The sequence below is a fragment of the Panthera pardus genome, unplaced genomic scaffold (genome assembly GCF_024362965.1).
Source record: "Panthera pardus isolate Hobbes unplaced genomic scaffold, ASM2436296v1 HiC_scaffold_26, whole genome shotgun sequence".
Classification (NCBI taxonomy): Eukaryota; Metazoa; Chordata; class Mammalia; order Carnivora; family Felidae; genus Panthera; species Panthera pardus.
The window spans coordinates 1,226,973-1,249,971 of NW_026526832.1; the positions used below are offsets into that span (position 1 = coordinate 1,226,973).

A 22,999-nucleotide genomic window follows, 5' to 3' on the forward strand; every position below is an offset into this window, starting at 1 on the left:
CCTCTTTCCTTCTAGGCAGAAGCTGAGCGGAGAGCAGGGCTCTGAATGGGCTCAGGAAGTAGAGTATTTCAGAGAAAAAGGCCAGGCTGAGGCTCAGCACTAGCCCATGATGGGATTCCCAGGCAGGTGGAAGGTGTGGAGGGGTCCCAGCAGATACTGAAGGGGGACAGGGGGCTGGGAGGTGCTGAGGAAGGATTGAGAGGGAGTAGCTGACCTGCTCGTCCTGGCTGTGTGCCTCTGCCGTCTCAGCAGCTGGGGGTGGGGGAAGGTTCTAGTCCAAGCAGGACCCCAGCCGGCCCCGAGGCTGAGGTCAGGGCCCCTGCTCTCCGCACCCAGTTTCCTCCTCTGAGCCGCGAAGGAGGTGGGAGAAGGTTGCCAGACAAAAGGTGGGATGCCCAGTGTAATGTGAGTGTCAGGTAAACAGCAAACACATTTCAGTGTGAGTGTATTCCATGCAATCTCTGGGACACACTTACACTAAACAATGACTTATTTTCTATCTGATAGTGGATGTGACCTGCGCAGCTTGTATTTTCATTGCAGATGAGGCCAGTGACTTTCATGGCACAGATGAGAGGTCAGACCCGGGGCGCTGGGTCTAGATCCCTGTCTGGGGCTCACTTCCTTTGCACGGGCTGTTGTTTCTCCCTATGGACCAGGTGAGGGACGGCTGGGCTGGACCTGGCTCTGAGGGAAAAGCCTGCCTCCGTGATGGTGGCCAGGAGGCTGGTGAGGGGCTGGGGACCCAGGGTGTCTGTGGTGCCCATGCTCGGGGATCACCAAGCCCGAGAGCAAGGCTGGGAGGAGCTGTTTTCATGTACACTGAGGGACCTGTCTCTAAATGTGGCGGGGTCTGGTGGTGCTCCATTGGCTGAGATGGTTGGGGGAGAGCAGGGATACAGGAGGTGGCTGGTGGAGGGACACCAACATAGACCCTTGGGACAGGAGGGGAGGGAAGGGGGAAGGGGTGGGAAGCTCCAGGGCCAGGGCCTACCTGAGCCCTCAGGTGCAGAGATTGCTCTGTCCACTAACTCATCTGAGGGCAGGGGGTGGGGGGCATCATGGTAGCTGCTGCCCTCCAGCACCCCTCACTCACTGGGAAAGCTCTAACAGTGTGTGGGTGTGTGTGTGTGAGTGGCGGGGGAGGTGGAAGATAGTGTGGAGTCTCTGAGGAAGCACTCCTCCCCCCACTTCTCCACAAACTGGTGTCTGTGTTTGTGGTAAAGCCAGTGACACGGGGACATGGCCTATAAGAGGAGCAGGACCCGGCAAGGTCAGATTGCGAGGCGGCCAGCCATATAAAGCGGGGTGTGAAGAGTGCTTCAGCAGCTGCCCCACCATGACCTCCTGGGCCCTCCTGCTCCTTGCCTCAGTGCTCCTGGCCACCCCGGGTAAGGACATTCCCCCATGCACATCCTGGCAGCTACTTCTTAGCAGAGGGTAGGGACAGTCTGGAGACTGGGTTGGGCTGGGCCACCAGATTCGAACTCCTGGGGGAAGGAAGAGAGAAAGAACAACCTCTGAAAGGAGATGAGGGTAGTGTTCTCTTAGAGCAGCTCCAAATCCGTGTGTGTGTGTGTGTGTGTGTGTGTGTTTGTGTGTGTGTGACAGAGAGAGAGAGAGAGAGAGAGAGAGAGGAGAGAGAAAACAGAAAAACAGAGACAAAGACAGAAAAGAGCTTCAAGGATGATGTTGGTGGGGGGCGGGGGTGGGGGGCAGATAATCTTCTCCTGTTTTCCAGAAAGAATTGAGAGCATGTCTGTTGCACAGAGCCTGGGTCAGAGCAGCTCCAGGGCGGAGCGCAAGGACAGGCCTCCTGGATTCCTCACAGATCCCTGCTCCTGGCCTGTTTTCTAGCTACCTCCTGGGCTCCCACCAGCCAGGAGATCTGTCTCCTTCCACTTGTGAAGTGGTGCTGATGGTGTTTCTTCCCCAGGGCTGACCTTTTCTGGTTTGAACCCTGAGGACAATGACTTGATGACCCCTGACTTGGGTCAGGAAAAGCAGTTCTTAGAGAGCTTGGTCCTGGAGTCCCCCCAGGTTGGTGGCTGGTTCCCTGCTCACTTCCCATAACCACCCCCTCACACATTGTCTCCTCCCCGGGAGCAGCAGGCAGGGCTGCACATCTCTCTGGGCAGAGGGGTGGGGAGGCAGGGCTGTGGGCTGAAGATGCTGGTTTTGTGCACCATTGTGCCCGTGGCAGAGGTCGGGGGGCTACCTGGGTCTGGCTGAGCTCTCCCCAGGAGGGTCCCCTGGGTTCTGACCAGAGTAGAGAACAGGGTCAGGGGCTGCTCTGGGTGAGGTGCTGTGGGTGTGGGGCAGGGTCTGGGGTGTGTCAGCCCCACCAAGACTAGCAGGAAGACGGGCAGGGACCAGCCAGCCTGCTTCAGGCCTGAAAGCAGAGAAAGATCCTCGATGATCCTGCTGGCCTAGGAGACACCAGAGAGCTCCTCCTGGGTCCCTGCCAAGGGCTGTTGGGGTGTCTGAGACACCATCTCAGGAAGCATTGTTTCCTGACAGGGTGACCGGCTAGCTCTTAGAGGCAAGACTTGTAAGCTGGTACTCGAAGCTCTGAGAAAAGCCGTGGGACATAATATCACACGGGTGAGGCTTGTGATTTGGGGAGCCATTTGCAGGGTGGTCAAGGGCATGAGTGGGCTTGTAGGGCTAGGGGTGACACTGAGGAAGGGGCTGATCCCTGGTTGGGCCAGGGCTTCTCAGCAGGGGATGTGGGCTCCCTGGTATCTGGGACTGACTTCAGAGAATCCCTTGAAATCATGAAGCTCTGTGAGTGTGAAAGTAGGAAGAGGAGCGTGCGTGATTTCCGTCCCATTGTCAAAGGAAATTTGTTCCCAGAGCAGGTAGGAATCTTTCCCCTTTGGCCCCTCCATGTGTGTCCAGGGACGAATTTTGTGAGATTGGTTCCATGGTGGTCTGGGCTAGACTGATATGCCCCAGATCTCCCAATTCCTAGCAGCATGGCTTGGCCAAGCCCTTAATGCTTTCTGAGCCTCAGTTTTCTTTTCTGTTTAGTGGGATGGATCATAATCGCCCCTTGTAAGTTATCGAAGCCCTTTAAAGGAGCTGAGGGGTGGAGGAGCTTAGCTCCATGCCTGGCCCTGAGCACCTGCTGAACAAGGGATGTGTTACTACCAAGAAGCCCTGCTTCCCCTCCCTCCCTCCCTCTGCTTTGTTCCCTGATCCTGCTCATCTCCCTGGCGCTGCAGGGCCCACCCTCAGCCCTGGGAACTCAGCTTTATCCTTCTCCACTGGATTGTGGGAGAAGGTACGTCCAAGTGGAATGTGCCAAGACTCCAAGTGCTTTCTTTTCCTAACCTTCGTCACACAGCCCTGTGCACGAGCCCCGTCAGGCTGGGACCCAGGAAGCATGGCAGGCAGAACCCTTCCTGTGGGTCTAGGAGCCGTGGGCGCTGTTCTCCACACAGAAGGCAGGGGGGCAGGATAATGATGTACAGGGGAGTGGGACACTACAGGGTCAACTGTCCTTCTCGCAAGAGCCCCTCCTGGCCAGGCTTGGGCCAGGGCCTTGGTGCCTGGGCGTGAGGTCTGATCCCTGCCTCTCTAGCCTCTGCTCCGTGGCCGCCTGGCACCAGGCCCTCCTCCCAGCATGCCCTTGGTCAGGGTGCCCAGGGCCTAGAGCTGCTGGGGTCTGCAGGGGGGCGGCAGTCCTGGGCCGAGCTCACCTGAATTCTCTGTCTTCCTATGGTGCTGTTACTGCAGGAAGCCATCAAACTCGCTGCGACCGTGGTGTGCAAGAAGACATTTCCACTGCAGCATGTTTGCAAGGAATTAGTCACTAAATGTCTTGATAAGATCATCCATGGTATCATGAATGGGAAAAGCCCCGAGGAAATGTGTGTGAAACTCAGGATGTGCAAATCTGAAAAAGGTGAGTGCAGAGGTGACAGCAGGGACTCATTCCTGGAGGGCTCACATCATGTCCCCACATATGTACAATACGGTTTCGACCCACAGAAATCCAGCTGTGATACACATCCCACCAAGCTTCCCTGCAGTGACATGTTACCCCCACCACTGTGTGTGGAAAGTGGGGAGAAGATGGGTAGGTGGGCTGCAGCTGGAACCGGTTGAGAAATACTCCAGGCCATCCTGGGGTGCCATCAGGTCCCCATCTCCGGTCAGCTGTGTACTTGAGCAAGTAGCTCAACCTCTGTGAGCTTGAGTTTCCTTCCTTGTGAAGGGATAGGCATCCGTATTTCTGATTTTCAACAAGGATTGAATGAAATGATTACGTGTAAAGAGGTTAAGACCAAGCAAGCGGCCTCAGACTGGGATATTCAAAGACATCAGAGCCCTGATTGAACTCCCATCCCCCGGCCTAGTATGGGATCCCTGGGCATCAGAGAGACAGGTCACATCTTTGCCCAGGACACTAGGGACCTGAGAGCTGAGCTCAGGAACCCCGCTGGCAGGGAGGGCTCTCAGTCTCTCCCTCCAGGGCTGCTCAGCTGTGCCCGCAGATCAGGCCACGGCTGCAGCACATGGGCCGGGAAGGGCCCCCGATTGGCTCTGGCAGCTCGTGTAGCCCTGACCGAGGCTGTGGGACTTGATGCCGGCAGATCGGGGGTCACCTCATACTTTGAGGTCCTCACCATTTCCTGCGATTAGAGTCTGCGGTTTTCATCTCTGAAGCCCCACAACCCACACAAACCCCTGACTGGGTTCCAGGATGTGACTCCAGGTGTGCTCAGTAGGGACAGGTGGCTCTAGTCCCCATATCCCCTGGACAACACACACCCCTGCCCACTTCTCTGCTCTTGTCTCCACTCCAGGTCTCGGAGCCTCTGGGGTCTCTGACGCCACCCTGGGGAGAAGCACAGAGTCTCCCACAACACCACCTGCTTCTGCCCTCCCAAATCCAGAGCCGACCCTCCAGTGTCTCTCAGCTAACTTCTCATTGCCTTCCCCTGAGGGAGAATAAATGTCATGCAAGCTTTTAGCCACAGCTTCTTTTCCTTTGGTGGACTTGAGGGGAGGGGCTCAGAGGCATGCTTGGGTGACTCATGCGTTCGTTCAATCAATGGTTATTGTTTGTCCCATGCTATACTAGACGCTAGGGATTTCATGACGAACTGGTCAATGTTAGCAGCCCGTACAAAGATGGTCATGAAATACTTATGAACAGTCACTAGAGAGACACACATTCCTCTGAGAGCCTAGGGTACACAGTGGATGTACCCCCAGATGCTCTCAGACCATGAGGAAGAGTAGCAGGGTTGTAGGTAAGAGTGTTCTTGGTCATAGGGCACAGAAACCCACCCTTTGCTTCTCTCTGCAGGGAGCTGTCTTTTTGTTTTGGGAGATACATTATTTAGGATTTATTCTGTGTAAGCTACAGAAATCTTAGCTCTTTCTGGTTCAAATAAAAAAGTCAATTTATTGGCTCAAGTAATTAAACAGTGTAGAGATAGCTTCAGGCACAGAATGGTCCAGAAATGAGTGGTGTCCCCAGAGGTCCAGTCCTGCCATTCTCTCAGGTCTTTTCACAGCTGTATAGTGAGACTGATCTCAGCCAGCTTCCTTCTGGCAGCAGCCATGGCCACATTGTCCAAACTTTACATTCCCCAGTATGTCATCAAGAGGGGAAGACAGTTCTTTGGTAGCCTCTCTGCCCTTGGAGGAGAATGGAAACTTCTTTCCTAGAAGCCCCATCAGATGTCTCCTGTGTTCTCATTGGCTCGAATCGGGCAGGTGTCATCTGGAACCCATCACTATGTTCCGAGGGCATGGGACACGCAGATTAGCGTGAGCTGAGTCAGGGCACACCCCTGGCCAACCAGTCACTCGTGTGAAAGTGGACATGAAAATCTGGGAGATCATTGCTGGGAGAGGGACAGGGATACCAACATCACTAGACGCAAAGGTGCATCGGGCAGGGCTCAATCCAAAAAGCAGTTCCAGGACTCCCAGTGTGAAATCTGAAGCCATTTGAGTGTTAAAACACATAAGGAACATATGGGATTATAACCCATGGATTAAATGAGGATTAATGAATTCATAGAGATATAAATAAGACATTAATAATCAAATAAGGGAAATGGAGACATGTTACCTTATTCTAGATGCCAATTAATACATGTAGACATAGTTGCAAAATTTATTCCCACAAAACACATATTGATTTGATATGTGCGACCTTAGCAGGTACGGGCAGCTTTATTAAGGGACTAGCAGTAAAGAATCGAAGAGAAATGGGGCCGAGCTGGAGGCCATGTGAAATTAGAGGTGGGGTCTGCGATTAAGGTGTTTACATGCAGGGGGAAATGGTCCCAGGAGAGGGGAGAGGCCCATGGTGCTGGACAGATGTGAGGTACAGCCCCAGGGAAGGCCTTGTGAAGGGAGAGGAGGGGTCCAGGGCACATGGAGCGTCAGCACAGACTCCCAAAGGTGGGAGCTTTGGGAAGGTGGCCTCACCCTTAGGGATAAAAGCTAGTAAAGGACAGAGGCCAAGTCAGCTCCTGTAGCCTGTCAGGAGGTAGCGTGAGTGCACTGGCTTCATAATCCAGACTCCACTGGGGGTACCTGCTCACCGCCAGGCCCTTCTCAGTTCTCTACCATTTCCCCTGTCACCCACCCAAAAGCCCAGGACAGCAAGCCTGTGTCATGTGACATCCCTCCCTCCAGGCCACGTCGACCCCTGACCCAAACTGGAGCAAATGACTCCCTCCTGGGAAGTTGGAATTTCCCCATCCTGGTGCAGACCCCTTTGCCCTGGCCAGGCTCTGCATCTGTCTCTGGCTGGTCTTCAGACTTCCTTCTGCCTTGGCTCCCCCATCCCTTCTGGACAGGGCAGCCCCAGGCTCTTTCCAAACCACAACCACATCTCCTCACTTTCCAGTGGCTTCTCTCGGAGCTCGGGACAAGTCCCTACTGTGTGTCACACCGTCAGAATAGGAAACAAACGAAATAAAGACACTTACCTCAAGCACCTGCCAATCTACAAATGACTAGTAATACCACATTAAATTTACCTAGCACCCTAACTCCCCTCTGTTTGTAGAAGAAGCAACAATTATTCATTTTATTAACTGGCATTGCCTGAGAGCCTGTCCTATGGCCTCCTGTGTGATGAGGTGGGAAGGATGCAGAAGGAAGTTCTAATGCACAGGGAGGTTGGTGGTTATCTCAAGGCGAAGCGTTTGTGTGCAACGTGAACCACCTCCTTCTATCAGGAACGCTATTTTTTCATTGCTGTGAGAAACTCATAACAGAATTTACCATCTTAGCAATGTGGAAACGTACACGCAGCAGTGTTGAGTATATTCACATTGTTGTGACACAGACATCCAGATCTTTTTCATCTTACAAAACTGGAACTCCAGACTTATTGTGAAGGCACAACTTTCCTTCGCCCCCGTCTTAAAGCCTGAGAAAACTACAGTTTCTCAAAAGTGGTCCACATATTTCTATTTTATATTTCCTTTAATTTGACTACTTTAGACACTTTGTACAAATGGAATCAGATATTTGTCTTTTTGTAATTGCCTTATTTCACTTAGCATGATGTCCCCAAAGTTCATCTTTGGTGTGGCAATCGACATGAGTTTTTGTTTTAAGGTGAAATAATGTGTGTGTGTGTGTGTGTGTGTGTGTGTATTTATATATATTTGAGGAACCACCACATTGCTTTGGGTAACGGTCTTACAGTTTTACAACAGTGCACACTTTCTCCACATCTTTACCAACACTTGATATTTTCTTTTTTTTGATAAGGGCCATCTTCATGGGTGGGGTGCTATCTCCTTGTGGCTTTGCCTTGCATTTCCCTGACGATTATTGATGTGGGGAGCATCTTTTCATATGCTTGTTAGCCATTTCTATATTTTGTAGGGAGAGTGCCTGTTCAAAGTCTTTTGAGCTCATTTTTTATAATGTTTATTTATTTTTGAGAGACAGAGTGTGAGCAGGGGAGAGACAGAAAGAGAGGAAGACGTAGAATCTGAAGCAGGTCCAGCGTCTGCATAGCAACCCCCCCAACGTGGGGCTCAAACCCACAAACCGTGAGGTCATGATCTAAGCTGAAGTTGGACGCTTAACCGACCGAGCCACCAGGGGCCCCTCTTTTGCCTTTTTTAAATTATTTGCTGTTTATTTGTTGAATGTTAACATTTCTTTGTACTTTCTGGGTATTACTCCATTATTAATGATTTGCAAACATTTTTATGTATTCCATAAATTGCCCTTTTACTTTGTCAACTGTGCTATTTGATGCACAAAGGTTTTAAGCTTGATGCAATGCTATTTGTCCATATTGTTGCATTTCTTGGCGTCATATCTGAGAATTCACCACCAAGTCGGAAGTCATGCAGCGTTCCCCTTATGTTTTTTCTAGCGATTTTATAGTTTTGGGTCTTACATGTTAGGTGTTTGATCCTTTTCTAGTGACTCTTTTGCATATGGTGGAACATCAGGATCTACCTTCATTCTTCTCCGTGGGGCTGTCCAGTTTTCCCAGCACCACTGTTTGAAGACATTTAAATTCCCTTTTATGAGCACGTTCTTCATAGGGTCTTGCAGAAATTGGTGAGCAGAACGGCAGTTTCTCAAAAGTGGTCCACATATTTGGTTAGTCACACGAGTACAAAGGTTATGAGGATTTTTAAGGGCAGCCTGTTAGCATGCTCTTTTCAGGGATTTTACAATAATTACACAAACAACCTCCAAATCAGATTAATCAACTCACATAAAATACAGTTAGAGGCCTCACTCCAGCCACGGAGTAATTTTCATCTAGTAAATCTACCGTTGGACAGTCTGAATCATTGGAAAATGCAGGTCTATGGCACCTAAACACATTCAGTTTAATTCATTTTGGGGATTTTTAAGTATTTTCTGTGTGGAGGAGATGTTATCTGTAAATAGAGAGCTGTACGTCTTCCCTGCTAATCAAAATGGTTTTGTTTTTTTTTTTTTTTTTCATTTTTTTGCTTAGTTCTCCTGGCTAGAATCGTCAGTACAATACCGAATAGATGTCTGGAGAGCAGACATCCTGTCTTGTTCCTGGTCTTTGGGGGAAGGTATTTAGTCTTTCTTCAGAAGTCTGATGTCAGCTCGGGGAATTTCATAGATGCCACCTATCAGCTTGCAGACTTTCCCTTCTATTGTTAGTGAGTGCTTTAACAAGAAGAGATGTTGAGTTTTTTCAAATGGTGTTTCTGTGTCCATCGAGAGGATCATGTGGTTTGTTTTTAAGCTTATTTATTTTTTGAGAGAGAGAGAGAGAGAGCGAGCACGTGCGTGCACATGCCAGCACATGAGCACGTGAGTGGGGGAAGGGCAGAGAGTAGGAGACAGAAGATCCGAAGGGGGCTCTGTGTTGACAGCAGAAAGGCCCATGAGAGGCTCGAACTCAGGAACCACGAGATCATGACCTAGGCCCAAGTCGGATGCTTAACCAGCTGAGCCACCCAAGCACCCCAGGATCATGCGGCTTTTATTTGGGTTCTGTTGGTACAGTGAATTACATAAATGATTTTGGGGTGTTAAATCACTTTGCATTCCTGAATAAATTCTGGTTGCTCTGGTACAGAATTCTTTTTATATGTTACTGGATTCAGCTTGCCAGGATTTTGAAGAGGGTTATGGCATCCATATTCAGGGGAGATATTGGTCTGTACTTTTCCTGTGTTGCCTTTTTCTGGTTTTGGCATCAGGGCATCCTTTTCTATTTTTTGGAAGAGTTTGGGAAGAATTCATACTAATTCTTCTAATGCTTGGTAGAATTCATCTGTAAAGATATCTGACCTGGATGTTTGTTTGTGGGTGGTGTTTGCGTGACTAATTCCATGTCTTTACTTATTATACATCTATTCACTCTTCCCATTCTTTTCAGTCTGTTTCGATAGTTTGTATCTTGACAGGGATGTGGTCCAATTTAATAACATATAACTGTTCATAGTATACCCATTCTCCTCTCTGTAAGGTCAAAATGTCCCTTCTTTTATTTCTGAATCTAATAACAAGGTAACACCCACTACTGTGTTAAAGTGTATCTGTCATTTACTCTTGATGACAGGAACCCCATCCCCACTCCCCCTGCACAGCACCCGCTCACCTCCCACAGGAGTAACCCTTATAGAAGTCATGTTGGGGAATGCTGACCCAGGATACCAGATTACTTCTGTTTGGCACATCGCAGGCTGTGAAGCTTCCTCACACGTGTACACACACACACACACACACCACTGGGGCCCTGTGAACAGGTGACACTACACCCATTTCACAGGTAAGGGAAATGAGGCTCCAGGAGGTGGAGTATGTAGCTCACGGTGCCCCCAGCTAGTCGGAGGCCTGCTTGCCTGGACTCCACCCTCTTTCCTTCTAGGCAGAAGCTGAGCGGAGAGCAGGGCTCTGAATGGGCTCAGGAAGTGGAGTATTTCAGAGAAAAAGGCCAGGCTGAGGCTCGGCACTAGCCCATGATGGGATTCCCGGGCAGGTGGAAGGTGTGGAGGGGTCCCAGCAGATACTGAAGGGGGACAGGGGGCTGGGAGGTGCTGAGGAAGGATTGAGAGGGAGTAGCTGACCTGCTCGTCCTGGCTGTGTGCCTCTGCTGTCTCAGCAGCTGGGGGTGGGGGAAGGTTCTAGTCCAAGCAGGACCCCAGCCGGCCCGAGGCTGAGGTCAGGGCCCCTGCTCTCCGCACCCAGTTTCCTCCTCTGAGCCGCGAAGGAGGTGGGGGAAGGTTGCCAGACAAAAGGTGGGATGCCCAGTGTAATGTGAGTGTCAGGTAAACAGCAAACACATTTCAGTGTGAGTGTATTCCATGCAATCTCTGGGACACACTTACACTAAACAATGACTTATTATCTATCTGATAGTGGATGTGACCTGCACAGCCTGTATTTTCATTGCAGATGAGGCCAGTGACCTTCATGGCACAGATGAGGGGTCAGACCCGGGAGTTGGGACTAGATCCCTGTCCGTGGCTCACTTCCTTCTCAAGGGCCGTCTTTCCCTATGGACCAGGTGAGGGACGGCTGGGCTGGACCTGGCTCTGAGGGAAAAGCCTGCCTCCGTGATGGTGGCCTGGAGGCTGGTGAGGGGCTGGGGACCCAGGGTGTCTGTGGTGCCCATGCCCGGGGATCACCAAGCCCGAGAGCAGGCCTGGGAGGAGCTGTCTGCATCTACACTGAGGGACCTGTCTCTAAATCTGGAGGAATCTGGTGGTGCTCCATTGGCTGAGATGGTTGGGGGAGAGCAGGGATACAGGAGGTGGTTGGTGGAGGGACACCAGCATAGACCCCTGGGAGAGGAGGGGAGGCAAGGGGGAGGGGTGGGAAGTTCCAGGGCCAAGGGCCTACCTGAGCCCTCAGGTGCAGGGATTGATCTGTCCATTAGCTCATTCTGGGGCAGGGTGGGGGGTGCATCATGGCAGCTGCTGCCTTCCAGCACCCCCCACTCACTGGGAAAGCTCTAACAGTGTGTGTGTGTGTGTGTGTGTGTGTGTGTGTGTGTGTGTGAGGGGAGGTGGAAGATAGTGTGGAGTCTCTGAGGAAGCACTCCTCCCCCCACTTCTCCACAAACTGGTGTCTGTGTTTGTGGTAAAGCCAGTGACACAGGAAGGTGCCCTACAAGAGGAGCAGGACCCGGCAAGGTCAGATTGTGAGGCGGCCAGCCACATAAAGGGGGTGTGGAGGGTGCCTCAGCATCTGCCCCACCATGACCTCCTGGGTCCTCCTGCTCCTTGCCTCAGTGCTCCTGGCCACCCCGGTAAGGACATTCCCCCATGCACATCCTGGCAGCTACTTCTTAGCAGAGGGTAGGGACAGTCTGGAGACTGGGTTGGGCTGGGCCACCAGATTTGAACTCCTGGGGAAAGGAAGAGAGAAAGAACGACCTCTGAAAGGAGATGAGGGTAGTGTTCTCTTAGGGCAGCTCCAAATCTGTGTGTGTGTGTGTGTGTGTGTGAGAGAGAGAGAGAGAGAGAGAGAGAGGACAGAGAGGGATACAGGAAGACAGAAAGGAGTTGCATGGATGGTGGTGGTGGAGGTGGTATAATCTTCTCCTAATGTTTCCAGAAAGAATTGAGAGCATGTCTGTTGCACAGAGACTGGGTCAGAGCAGCTCCACTGCGGACTGTGAGGACAGGCCCCCTGGACCCCTCACAGATCCCTGCTCCTGTCCTGTGCTCTGGCCACCTCCTGGGCTCCCCACCAGCCAGGAGATCTGACCGTTCTGTCTCCTTCCACTTGTGGAGGGATGTTGATGCTGTTTCTTTCCCAGGGCTGACCTTTTGTGGTCTGACCCCTGAGGACCATGACCTGGACATGGCTGACAGGTGTCAGGATGAGCCGTTCTTCCGGATGCTGGCCCAGGAGACCCCCCAGGTTCACTGCTGGCTCCCTGTTCACCTACCGCAGGCCCTCCTCATCCTCTCTGTCCTGGGAGCAGCAGGCAGGGCTGCACATCTTTTTGGGAGGAGGGGAGGCAGGGCTGTGGGCTGAAGATGCTGGTTTTGTGCAGGGTGGTGCCTGGGTGGGCGTCTACCTCGGTCTGGCTGGGCCCTACCCAGAGGGTGGTCTGGGGACTGACCAGAGAACAGAAGAGGTGCACGTGCTGGCTGGGTGAGGTGCTGTGGGTGTGGGGAAGGTTCTGGGGTGTCTCAGCCCCACCAAGACTCGCAGGAAGGTGGGCAGGGGCCAGCCAGCCTGTTTCAGGCCCAAAAGGACAGAAAGATCCTAGACGATCTGCCAGCATAGGAGGCACCAAAGCCACCTGCCAAGGGCTCTTCGGGTGTTTGAGAAACCACCTTGGGGCTTCCTTTCTTCACAGAGGGACCTGCTGAACAAAACTGAAGGGCTGATTTACAACTTTTGGCCCTCTTGGAAGATAATGTCTCTGCTGAAGAAAATGGTGGGAGAGGAGGCCAGTCAGGTGAGGACTTGTGGTTTGTGGAGCCCCCTGCAGGCTGGTCAGCACTGTGGGTGGGTGGGGTCAGGGGACTGGGGAGGGGCTGAATCCTGGTTGGGCCAGAGCTTCTCAGCTTGGGATCCTTCGCCGCGCCCCCCCCCCCCCCCCCAGCCCCTTCAGTGTGGAGATTCCTCCAGAGAATCCCCAGAAATTGTGTAGCTCTGAGAGCTGGTAAGCAGGTGCAAGAGTGTTCCTGTTTCTGTCCCATTGTCAAAGGAGACTTGCTGCCAGAGAAGGTTAGGAATCCTTCCCCTGCAGCCCCACCACATGTGTACATGGCAGAGCTTTGTGAGGCTGGGTCCAAGACTGATCAATCTGAGATCTGCCCCTTCCTAGCTGCATGGCTGGGCCAAGTCCTTAATGCTTTCTGAGCCTCAGTGCAATGGGATTGTGCTTGGCATGGATCACATAAGTTGCCTCAGCCTTTAAAGGAGCTGAGGGGGTGGGACGAGCTTAGCTCCATGCCTGGCCCTGAGCAAGTGCTGGACCAGGGGATGTGTTACTACCAAGAAGCCCTGCTTCCCCCTCCCTGCCTCCCTCTGCTTTGTTCCCTGATCCTGCTCAGCACCCTCTCGCTGCAGGACCCACCCTCAGCCCTGGGACCTCAGCTTTATCCTTCTCCACTGGATGGTGGGAGAAGATAGTTCAAAATCGAATTTGCCAAGGCTCCGAGATCTTTCCCCTCCTAACCTTCGTCACGCAACCCTGTGCACGAGCCCCGTCAGGCTGGGACCCAGGAAGCTTACCTGACAGAACCCTGTCTCTTCAGCCTCTGCTTCCATGGCCACCTGGCACCAGCTCCTCACTACCAGCATGCCAGGGGGCAGAGATGCCCAGGGCCTAGAGCTGTGGGGCCTGCATGGGGGCTGCCCTGGGCAGAGCTCGCCTCTTTCCCGTGTCCTGCTCTGTCACCACTGCTGCCACAGGAAACCATGAAAGGGGCCGTATTCCTGGTGTGCATGGAGGTGATGTTGCTGAGAGGTTTCTGCATGAGAATGGTGACCAGATTCGTTAGTCTCATCTCCCAGGCATCCTTTGTGGCAAAACTCCCAGGGAAATCTGTGTGACACTCAGAATATGCTGCCATCAGGTAGGTGAGTGCAGAGGTGACAACAGGGACTCATTCCTCGAGGGCCCACATCACCTTTTCAAGCATGTGTGACGTTTTAAAAGCATAAAAATACACCTGTCATAGAACTTCATAAGCAGCTCATACATGTCCCTCCAAGTTTCCTTGTGGTGACATAGAACCCCTATTGCCAACATAGGAAAGTGTGGAGAAGTTGGATAGGAGGGCTGTAGCTAGAAATGTTGGAGAAATGCTCATTGGGCTTTTGGGGCACCTGGGTGGCTCAGTCAGTTAAGTCTCTGACTCTTGGTTTTAGTTCAAATCATGATCTCACGGTTTGTGGGATCGAAACCTACCTCGGGGGGCGCCTGGGTGGCGCAGTCGGTTAAGCGTCCGACTTCAGCCAGGTCACGATCTCGCGGTCCGTGAGTTCGAGCCCCGCGTCAGGCTCCGGGCTGATGGCTCGGAGCCTGGAGCCTGTTTCCGATTCTGTGTCTCCCTCTCTCTCTGCCCCTCCCCCGTTCATGCTCTGTCTCTCTCTGTCCCAAAAATAAATAAAAAACGTTGAAAAAAAATTAAAAAAAAAAAAAAAAAAAGAAACCTACCTCGGTCTCTGTGCTGTGCAGAGCCTGCTTGGGATTCTCTCTTTGTCTCTCTCTTCTATGCCCCTCCCCTTGCTCTCTTTCTCTTTCAAATAAATAAACATTAAAAAAAAAAAAAGCTTGGGCTTTTTATACGAGGCAATTCTGGGGTGACATTGGCTCCCATCTCTCCTCACCTATGTGACCTTTGTCAGGTAGCTTAACCTCTATGAGCTTGAATTTCCTTCCCTGTGAAGGGGATAGGAATCCTTATTTCTGATTTTCAACAAGGATTCAATGAAATGATTACGTGTAAGGAGATTAAGACCAAGCAAGCGGCCTCAGACTGGGATATTCAAAGACATCAGAGCCCTGATTGAACTCCCTTCCCCCGGCCTAGTATGGGATCCCTGGGCATCAGAGAGACAGGTCACATCTTTGCCCAGGACACTAGGGACCTGAGAGCTGAGCTCAGGAACCCCGCTGGCAGGGAGGGCTCTCAGTCTCTCCCTCCAGGGCTGCTCAGCTGTGCCCGCAGATCAGGCCATGGCTGCAGCACATGGGCCCGAAGGACCCCCGATTGGCTCTAGCAGCTCATGTAGCCCTGACCGAGGCTGAGGGACTTGATGCTGGCAGATCGGGGGTCACCTCATACTTTGAGGTCCTCACCATTTCCTGTGATTAGAGTCTGTGGTTTTCATCTCTAAAGCCCCGCAACCCACACAAACCCTGACTGGGTTCCAGGATGTGACTCCAGGTGTGCTCAGTAGGGACAGGTGGCTCTAGTCCCCATATCCCCCGGACACCCCACACTCCTGCCCACTTGTCTGCTCTTGTCTCCACTCCAGGTCTCGGAGCCTCTGGGGTCTCTGACGCCACCCTGGGGAGAAGCACAGAGTCTCCCACAACCACCACCTGCTTCTGCCCTCCCAGATCCAGAGCCGACCCTCCAGTGTCTCTCAGCTAACTTCTCATTGCCTTCCCCTGAGGGAGAATAAATGTCATGCAAGCTTTTAGCCACAGCTTCTTTTCCTTTGGTGGACTTGAGGGGAGGGGCTCGGAGGCATGCTTGGGTGACTCATGGGTTCGTTCAATCAATGGTTATTGTTTGTCCCACACTATTCTAGACGCTAGGGATTTCATGGCAAACTGGTCAACGTTAGCAGCCCTTACATATATGGTCATGAAATACTTATGAACAGTCACTAGAGAGACACACACTCCTCTGAGAGCCTGGGGTACACAGTGGATGTGCCCCCAGAAGCTCCCAGACCATGAGGAAGAGTAGCAGGGTTGTAGGTAAGAGTGTTCTTGGTCATAGGGCACAGAAACCCACCCTTTGCTTCTCTCTGCAGGTAGTCTTCTTTTGCTGTTTTGGGGAGTATATTATTTCAGGTTCTTTGGTTGCAAGCAACAGAAGTCTTAGCTCATTCTGGGTAAATAAAAAGGCAATTTATTGGGTCAAATCATTTAGCAGTCCACAGATAGCTTCAGGCACAGAATGACCCAGAAATGAGTGGTGTCCCCAGAGGTCCAGTCCTGCCATTCTCTCGGGTCTTTTCACGGCTGTATAGTGAGACTGATCTCAGCTAGCTTCCTTCTGGCTGCAGCCATGGCCACATTGGTCCAAACTTTACATTTTACAGTATGTCATCAAGAGGGAAACAGAGTCCTTTGGTAACCCCTCTGCCCTTGGAAGAGAATGGAAGCTTCTTTCCTAGAAGCCCCATCAGACGTCTCCTGTATTCTCATTGGCCCAAATGGGGCAGATGTCATCTGGAACCAAACAGTATGTTCCAAGGGAATGGGACACACAGAGTAGCATGAGCCAAATCAGGGCGCACTTCTGGTGCTGAGACAGGGTTTATACCACCCAATTGTTTGGGTGAGAATAGACATGAAAATCTTTAAGACATTGTTACTGGGAGTTGGGCAAAGGAGTACTGGCCATGATAAGGAGTAATGGTGTACCAGTCACAGATGAATCATAAAAGTATTTCAAGGACTCCCAGTGGTAAAATCTGGGGCCATTTTACTACAAAAATAGATAAAGATAGCACATTAAAACCCATTAGGTAAATTAGATCCATGAATTTATACAAATACTAAATTAATAAATGAGGAGAAAGGGAAAGTGTTACATTACTGCAGAATGCTAAATGATAAATGTAGATGTAATTGCAATCTATGTTTCCACAAATACTTATGTTGGTATTAATTACTAATTTGCATGATTAATTAACTAAACCATAGAGAATCCTAGCAGACAGGTGATAAACACTTTCTGTTCCTCCTGCCCCAAATGCACAAATCCTAAGGAAACCTCAGACAAACCCAAACTGACTTCCTCCAAGTAGCGGGCCCGTACTCTACAAAAATGCCAAGGTCATGAAAGAGAAGGAAAGATGGAGAAAGTGTGCCAGATCAAAGGAGACTAAGCAGATACTTGAGGTAATTGTAAACAGATGACCCTGCTGTGGACCTAGACCTGTAAAGACAAGATTGGGGTAATCTATGAGATTCCTTGAAGTCTGCGATGATACTGTTGTGCCAATGTTAGTGTCCTGGTGTTGATGGTTGTGCTAGCTTCTGTAGGACGGTGTCCTTCTTGTAAGGCAATGCACCCTGAAGAATTAAGGGGGTCATGGGGGCATCATGAAGGCAATCTGCTGCAAATGGTTTAGAAGAAATGGTAATATGCACGTACAGGCAGACTATGATGAGACACACACCGCATACATGTAGTGAAACGTTACCAGTGGGGAAGTCTGGTTAAGATGAAAAGGAGCTCTCTGTTGTAGAGTTACAGCTTTTCTCTACATTGGACATGATTTTAAAAGAAAAGCAACGACTTGTAGGAATTTGACCTTAGCAAACGGGTGGACGGCGGAGACATTTGCTGTTGGGAAAGACATTTGGATAGGTGGATCTGGAGAGGATAAGGAAGAGCTCTGCTTTGACCCGAAGAAGTGTGTCTATTCCATATGCAGGTGGAGGTGTCAAGAGGGGAGGGTGTCTGGGCCAAGGCCACATTTGAAGTCCTTGAACTGGATGTGATGGACAGGGAGAAGGTACAGAAGGATAACATTCCTGCCTGAGGACAGAAGGACTAGTCAACACGTGGAGGCCTGGTTGTGGGGGATGGGGGGAGGAGGAGCCCTCAAGGAGATCGGGAGGGAGGAGCCAGCGGGACAGGAGGAACACCAGACAAGGGGCCAAGGAGCCAAGAGAACAGAACAGCCCAGGAACGAGGAATGGCTGACCACGTCCAGTGCTGATGGGAGTCAAGACAGTAGAGGATGGAGGGCTGGCCACTGGCTTTTGGGGCCTTTGGGCGGTGCTGACCTTAGTCAGAGGGTTTCAGTGCTAGGAGGAGATCACGCCCATGTGGCGGGGGGGGGGGGGGGGGGGGAGTGAAGGATGTGACGTCAGCAGGCACCGACAGGTTTATGACGGGGTTCATGTCAAGAGTTGGAGAGAAGTGGGGCAGAGCCCGAGGCCATGCGAAATTAGAGGTGGGGTCTGCCTTTAAGGTGTTTACATGGGGATGGGAATGGCCCTGGGAGACGGGAGAGGCCCATGGTGCAGGACAGAACCAAGGGAACAGGCAGGGAACGTCTTGAGGTGGGAGCGGAGGGGTCCAGGGCACATGGAGCGTTAGCACAGACTTCCAAAGGTGGGAGCTTTAGGAAGGTGGCCTCACCCTTAGGGATAAAAGCTAGTAAAGGACAGAGGCCAATCAGTTCTAGTACCCTGCTGGGAGCCTGCATGAGTGCATTGACTTCATAATACTGACTCTTTGGGGAGTACCTGATCTCTTTCACAGAGAGCTTCTGTTTTCTGTTTTTTCTTCCCCTTTTTATGGGTCATTCTTATTTGTGTATAGTTTGTAATTGTTTTGTTGAAAATATTTTAGATGATAGTGTGGCAGGTCTGGCTACTGGTCAACGCCTCCCTACTTTGCTATGTTATATGCCTGTTTACTTGTTTCATAACTGCAGAATTAATTTTAGTGCTATCCCACCACTCCCCCACCAGGTGAGGCCTCCGATGTTGCACCTCCCAGGGGAGCAGCTTTGACTCTGCCCACAGTTACTCCAGTGCTGTCAGATGTTTGGGCAGGGGTCTCTGTGGAACAACACCCATTTGTTAAGCTCCACAAATTCAAGTCTCATTACTCTATTGTTTTCAACATTGCCTCAAGGAATAAATTCTTCACGGTGGAATCTAATCCAATCAACGTGTCTTTGTAAGTATATTGCCTGAGGTCAGTGTTTGAGATTTGTTTTGACCCAAGGATGCCCCTTCACCTTGTGTCTTTCCCCATTTCTCTCCAGCAAATTAGCCTGCCTACAGTTTAGCCTTCTTTTATTTTTTTTTTAAATGTTTTATTTATTTTTGAGAGAGAGAGAGACAGAGTATGAGCAGGGGAGGGGCGGAGAGAGAGGGAGACACAGATTCGTGGAGCCTGATGCAGGGCTCGAATTTATGAACCAGGAGGTCATGATCTGAGCCGAAGTTGGACGCTCAAATGACCGAGCCACCCAGGCGCCCCTAGCCTTGTGTTCAATGAATCTATCAGTCTCATAACAAATGTCTTTCACCATAACTTCCATTGTTTTCGATTGCTCCCTGAAGATTGCATCTCTCTTAACCTGTGCAAATGAAGTCAGTTCCTTTAGGGAGGAGTTTGGAAGTCTCTGTCTATGGTCTGCTTCTCCCTCCTGGGGGAAATCTTGGACCCAAGGTTCTGTGTTGGTGGTGGTGGCAATTGATGCAGGCTGGTTGGGTCTGAAAGACCCAGATCAGGTCCTGCAGGGCCAGCCAAGAGAGTACTTGACTTCATGCAGGATGAAAATCAATCTTGAGCCGAGAGGAAGTAAGAGCAGAGTTTATTGAAGACAGAGCAGATAAAGACAGAGCATCTGGGAGACTCAGAGAGGGAAAGGAGCATAAGTCTTGTCTTTGCTCGGGGACTGGGTTTTTACTGAGGACAGTGGTCTGGTGTACATGTCTTCTCAGGCATCCAGGAACTGGTACAAAGAAAGAGGAGTGTTCAGGTTTTCCTTCATAAATCACTTATGCCCTGAATTCCTTAGGTGCTATCCATTGTGTTGGAAGATTCCAAAGAAATCATTAACTCCTTGACCTTTACAAGGAGGACATTCGTTATCTGTACCAAAGCCATGTATGGGGCAAAGCAGCAGGTGTAGGTCCTAGCAAGAATCCTGGCACCAAAAAGTCTTTCCTGGCGTCCCTTCAGTTTTCTGGTCTCACAATGATAGGCATCTCTTGGAGCGACACCCCCACTCCTGTAGCTGAGTGCTCAGTGGATTGGGAAGCAGCAGCCCCAGGCTTCCCCGCCTTGCCTGTCCTGGTGGGAATTCCTTGCCCATGAGCTGTCCAGGAGGAAATGACAGCTCCAAGAGCCTCAGCCCTGCCATGCTCAGTGCAGAGCCTCAGGCCCACAGGCAGGGTCTGAGCAGGAGAGACACCCCCACCTCTTTGCTGCCCTCACCTGAGACTTAGTCTGGGCAACAGGTAGCTGGGGGCAGGATGACAGGTGCTTGTGTTTGTCTCTGCCAGGAAGACAGCCTTATGGCTGGGATCCAGGAGGAGAGAGAGCCCTGGGTTCTTGTGTGTACCAGACAGGAGTGCAGTTTCCATATTGTTGAGCTGCGAGGGGAGCGGGAAGGTGGGTCTTGGGTCAAATACCACAGACTCCATGTAGTTCTTCCTGAGTTTTAGTAGATTTTCTCGAATAAATCTTTCTTCATTTGCTCTATGCACTTTGTCAGGTTCCAGAGAATTGAGATGGTTGTTTGAAAAATAATTTTTGCCAATCTCTGTGGGGCATGGGTCCGTGGAACATGTGGCACTGTGAAGCCAGACGTGGAACTGCTGTGAATGTTTTCTTTTGTCAGATGTAACTACAGATAAACCAGAGAAGGCAGGCCATACAGCTTCAGTTGGCTGCTTAGCATTTAGTGGCCTGATGCTATTGAAACCGCTTAAAAGCATAAAGTGGAACAAAAATCAAAATGGCTACACTAATGATTCAGCGAAGCTCGATTTTAAACTAAGCCACCCTTTTCCTCTCTTTTGCAAATGTTCCTCCTCCCTTCTTAGCCTTTTGTGGCAGGAACCTGGTTGTTACCCTGAAAACACAATGAATGGGGCTGCAGCCAACACACAATTCTCTCAAAACTGACTGGATCTTATATTTCCTTATAACTCCCCTCCACCGCCCACTCCCCACCCCCCCCCACCCCCCCCCCCCGCCCATCACCCAGCCCCTTCCTCCAGGTGGAACTGCAGTTTTGAAGGCCTTAGCCAACAAAGCAATAAAGCTATTGTTCTTTATCCCAAACTCTGTCTTTGAGTTGCATATTTCAGCTCCAGAGCATAGAGGTTGGTTTTTGCCATACCATGGCAAGGTCAGGATCACAATAATGCAGGGTAACAAGTTTCCCATTTAGGTGTTTCTCACATTTAACCTGGAAACCAGTTTTACAATTATTGAGGCTGAGTCTTTGAGAGATTAAAGGATATGTGGAAGGTCCCACAGCCTTGGCAGATTTGGGATTTGAACCTGGACAGCTGGGTCTGCACCTCCATACAATCTTGCTTTTCTCCAAGAGATAGGGGTTTGGGTTCCATCAATTAAAAAAAAGACAACAGTGGTGCCTGAGTGGCTCAGTCGGTTGAGCGTCCGGCTTCAGCTCAGGTCATGATCTCCCTGTTCATGAGTTCGAGCCCCACATTGGGCTCTGTGCTGACAGCTCAGAGCCTGGAGCCTTTTTTGGATTCTGGGTCTCTCTTTCTCTCTGCCCTCCCCTGCTTGTACTTTGTCTCTCTCTCTAAAATAAATTTTTAAAAATAAAAAAAAAAAGAGACAGAGAGAGAGAGACAACAGGCCCATGTCAAAAAACCAAGACTTAATACCTAATTTAATTCCAGTTTCAACCTCTCCCAGGAATGGAAATCTGGAACTACTTGGTCAGCACTGCTGAGGGAGTCTGCCTCATAGACCCCTGCCATCTACCAAAGGCAAGTGACCTTGCCTGAAACAAGCCACTCCTTGCTAGTAACTTGTGTTCTGCCCCTTTCTACCTATAAAAGTCTTTTATTTTGCATAGATCTTTGGAGCTCCTTTCTATTTGCCAGATGGAATGCTGTCTGATTCATGAATTGTTGAATAAAGCCAGTAAGATCTTTAAAATTTACTCAGTTGATTTTGTTTTTTAACATTTTAAACTTGGAGTCAATGCCCATCATCATAAGTAAGAGGGGCACGTGTCCTTCAGGGAAAGCAAGACGGGAAGGCTCTGCATACAGCTTGAAATGGTGAGGGACAGGAATCATTTCCTCCCTCCTCTGATGCAGTGATCTTGACCCCGCACTGTTGCCAGCACAAATCTGAGGAATAATACAATAGAGTAGGTAATCATTAGACTTCTCTTATGAGTTGAATAAACACTTGAAATTCCACCCCTCCCATCCCTTTCATAACAACAGGTGGCCTAACTTTGTCAGGTGAACCTGGAGTTTCCCATGTTCCTATCAGAAGTTACCAGCTGGCAGATGGCTAGGTTTTGTGAATTATATAAATAAATTCTCCTCCTTCTCCCTCTTCCTCCCCCTCCTCCTCCCCTTCCTTCTCCTCTGCCCCTGCCTTCTCCTCCTCCTCCTTCTTCTCCTTCTTTTTCTTCTCCTTCTTCTTCAACTTCTTCTTCCTCTTCTCCTTCTACTCTTACTTCTTCTCTTCCTTCTTCTCCTTCTCCTCCTTCTCCTCCTCCTTTTCCTCCTCCTCCCTTCTCCACCCCCCTCCTCCTCCTCCATCTTCTTCTTCTTCTTCTTCTTCTTCTTCTTCTTCTTCTTCTTCTTCTTCTTCTTCTTCAAGAATCTTGGGAAGTTCATATCCCAGGGGTAGAAGGGTCACATGTGGCCTTGAATCCCACATTGGACTTTCCTAGGGAGGAGAAATGGGAAATTCTTCTTCTTTAGTTTGAGCTGGTGTATCAACCAGGTTCATTGATGGTAAGCAATAGAAACTGATTCAGGCTAATTTAAGAACAGGGAAGTGATTGGACCACCATGGATGCCACAGGGTGGAAGGGAAGGCCTAGAACTGAGTTTGAAGACAGGAGCCGGGCAACTCAGAAGATCTTGGAAGTAGGAACAGATTCATGGTCTTGCCCAGGTGCAGTCAATGGATGAATGACCTTCCATTCCTCTGTCCTTGTGTTTTGGCAAAGCCAAATTTCTAGGAAAAACAGTCCAATTGGCCAAGCCTGGATTGGATGCTTGCCTTTGGTTGTTCTAAGGTGATGAAAGATAAGTTAGTCAGCAGGACATTTGGATGACATTTTTGAGTAATGAAATAGGGGGATGGATCCC

The 22,999-nt window shown here is 50.4% G+C and overlaps 1 protein-coding gene across 3 annotated transcripts; it reads left to right on the forward strand.

Moving 5' to 3' along the window:
* The first annotated feature begins 1,176 nt into the window (after nucleotides 1-1,176).
* On the forward strand, nucleotides 1,177-15,615 carry LOC109263979 (antimicrobial peptide NK-lysin-like). 3 transcript variants are annotated; one of them, XM_053890902.1, is made up of 5 exons: nucleotides 1,177-1,391; nucleotides 12,263-12,366; nucleotides 12,812-12,913; nucleotides 13,876-14,039; nucleotides 15,448-15,615. In XM_053890902.1, exons 1-4 carry the CDS (start codon nucleotides 1,340-1,342, stop codon nucleotides 14,014-14,016), a joined length of 399 nt encoding a protein of 132 aa, XP_053746877.1. In that variant the 5' UTR covers nucleotides 1,177-1,339; the 3' UTR covers nucleotides 14,017-14,039; nucleotides 15,448-15,615. The 3 variants fall into 3 exon arrangements, with proteins under 3 accessions (XP_053746877.1, XP_053746875.1, XP_053746876.1); XM_053890900.1 differs by lacking the exons at nucleotides 12,263-12,366; nucleotides 12,812-12,913; nucleotides 13,876-14,039; nucleotides 15,448-15,615 and adding exons at nucleotides 1,937-2,040; nucleotides 2,521-2,604; nucleotides 3,742-3,910; nucleotides 4,815-4,970 and having other exon boundaries at nucleotides 1,234-1,391; XM_053890901.1 differs by lacking the exons at nucleotides 12,263-12,366; nucleotides 12,812-12,913; nucleotides 13,876-14,039 and adding exons at nucleotides 1,937-2,040; nucleotides 2,521-2,604; nucleotides 3,742-3,910 and having other exon boundaries at nucleotides 1,245-1,391.
* Nucleotides 15,616-22,999: the final 7,384 nt, after the last annotated feature.

Coding starts and splice junctions, on each gene's coding strand:
- LOC109263979 (XM_053890900.1), top strand. CDS start 1,340: ATGACCTCCTGGGCCCTCCTGCTCCTTGCCTCAGTGCTCCTGGCCACC. Junction 2,041..2,520: donor TGGTCCTGGAGTCCCCCCAG/GTTGGTGGCTGG, acceptor GTTTCCTGACAG/GGTGACCGGCTAGCTCTTAG. Junction 2,605..3,741: donor TGGGACATAATATCACACGG/GTGAGGCTTGTG, acceptor CTGTTACTGCAG/GAAGCCATCAAACTCGCTGC.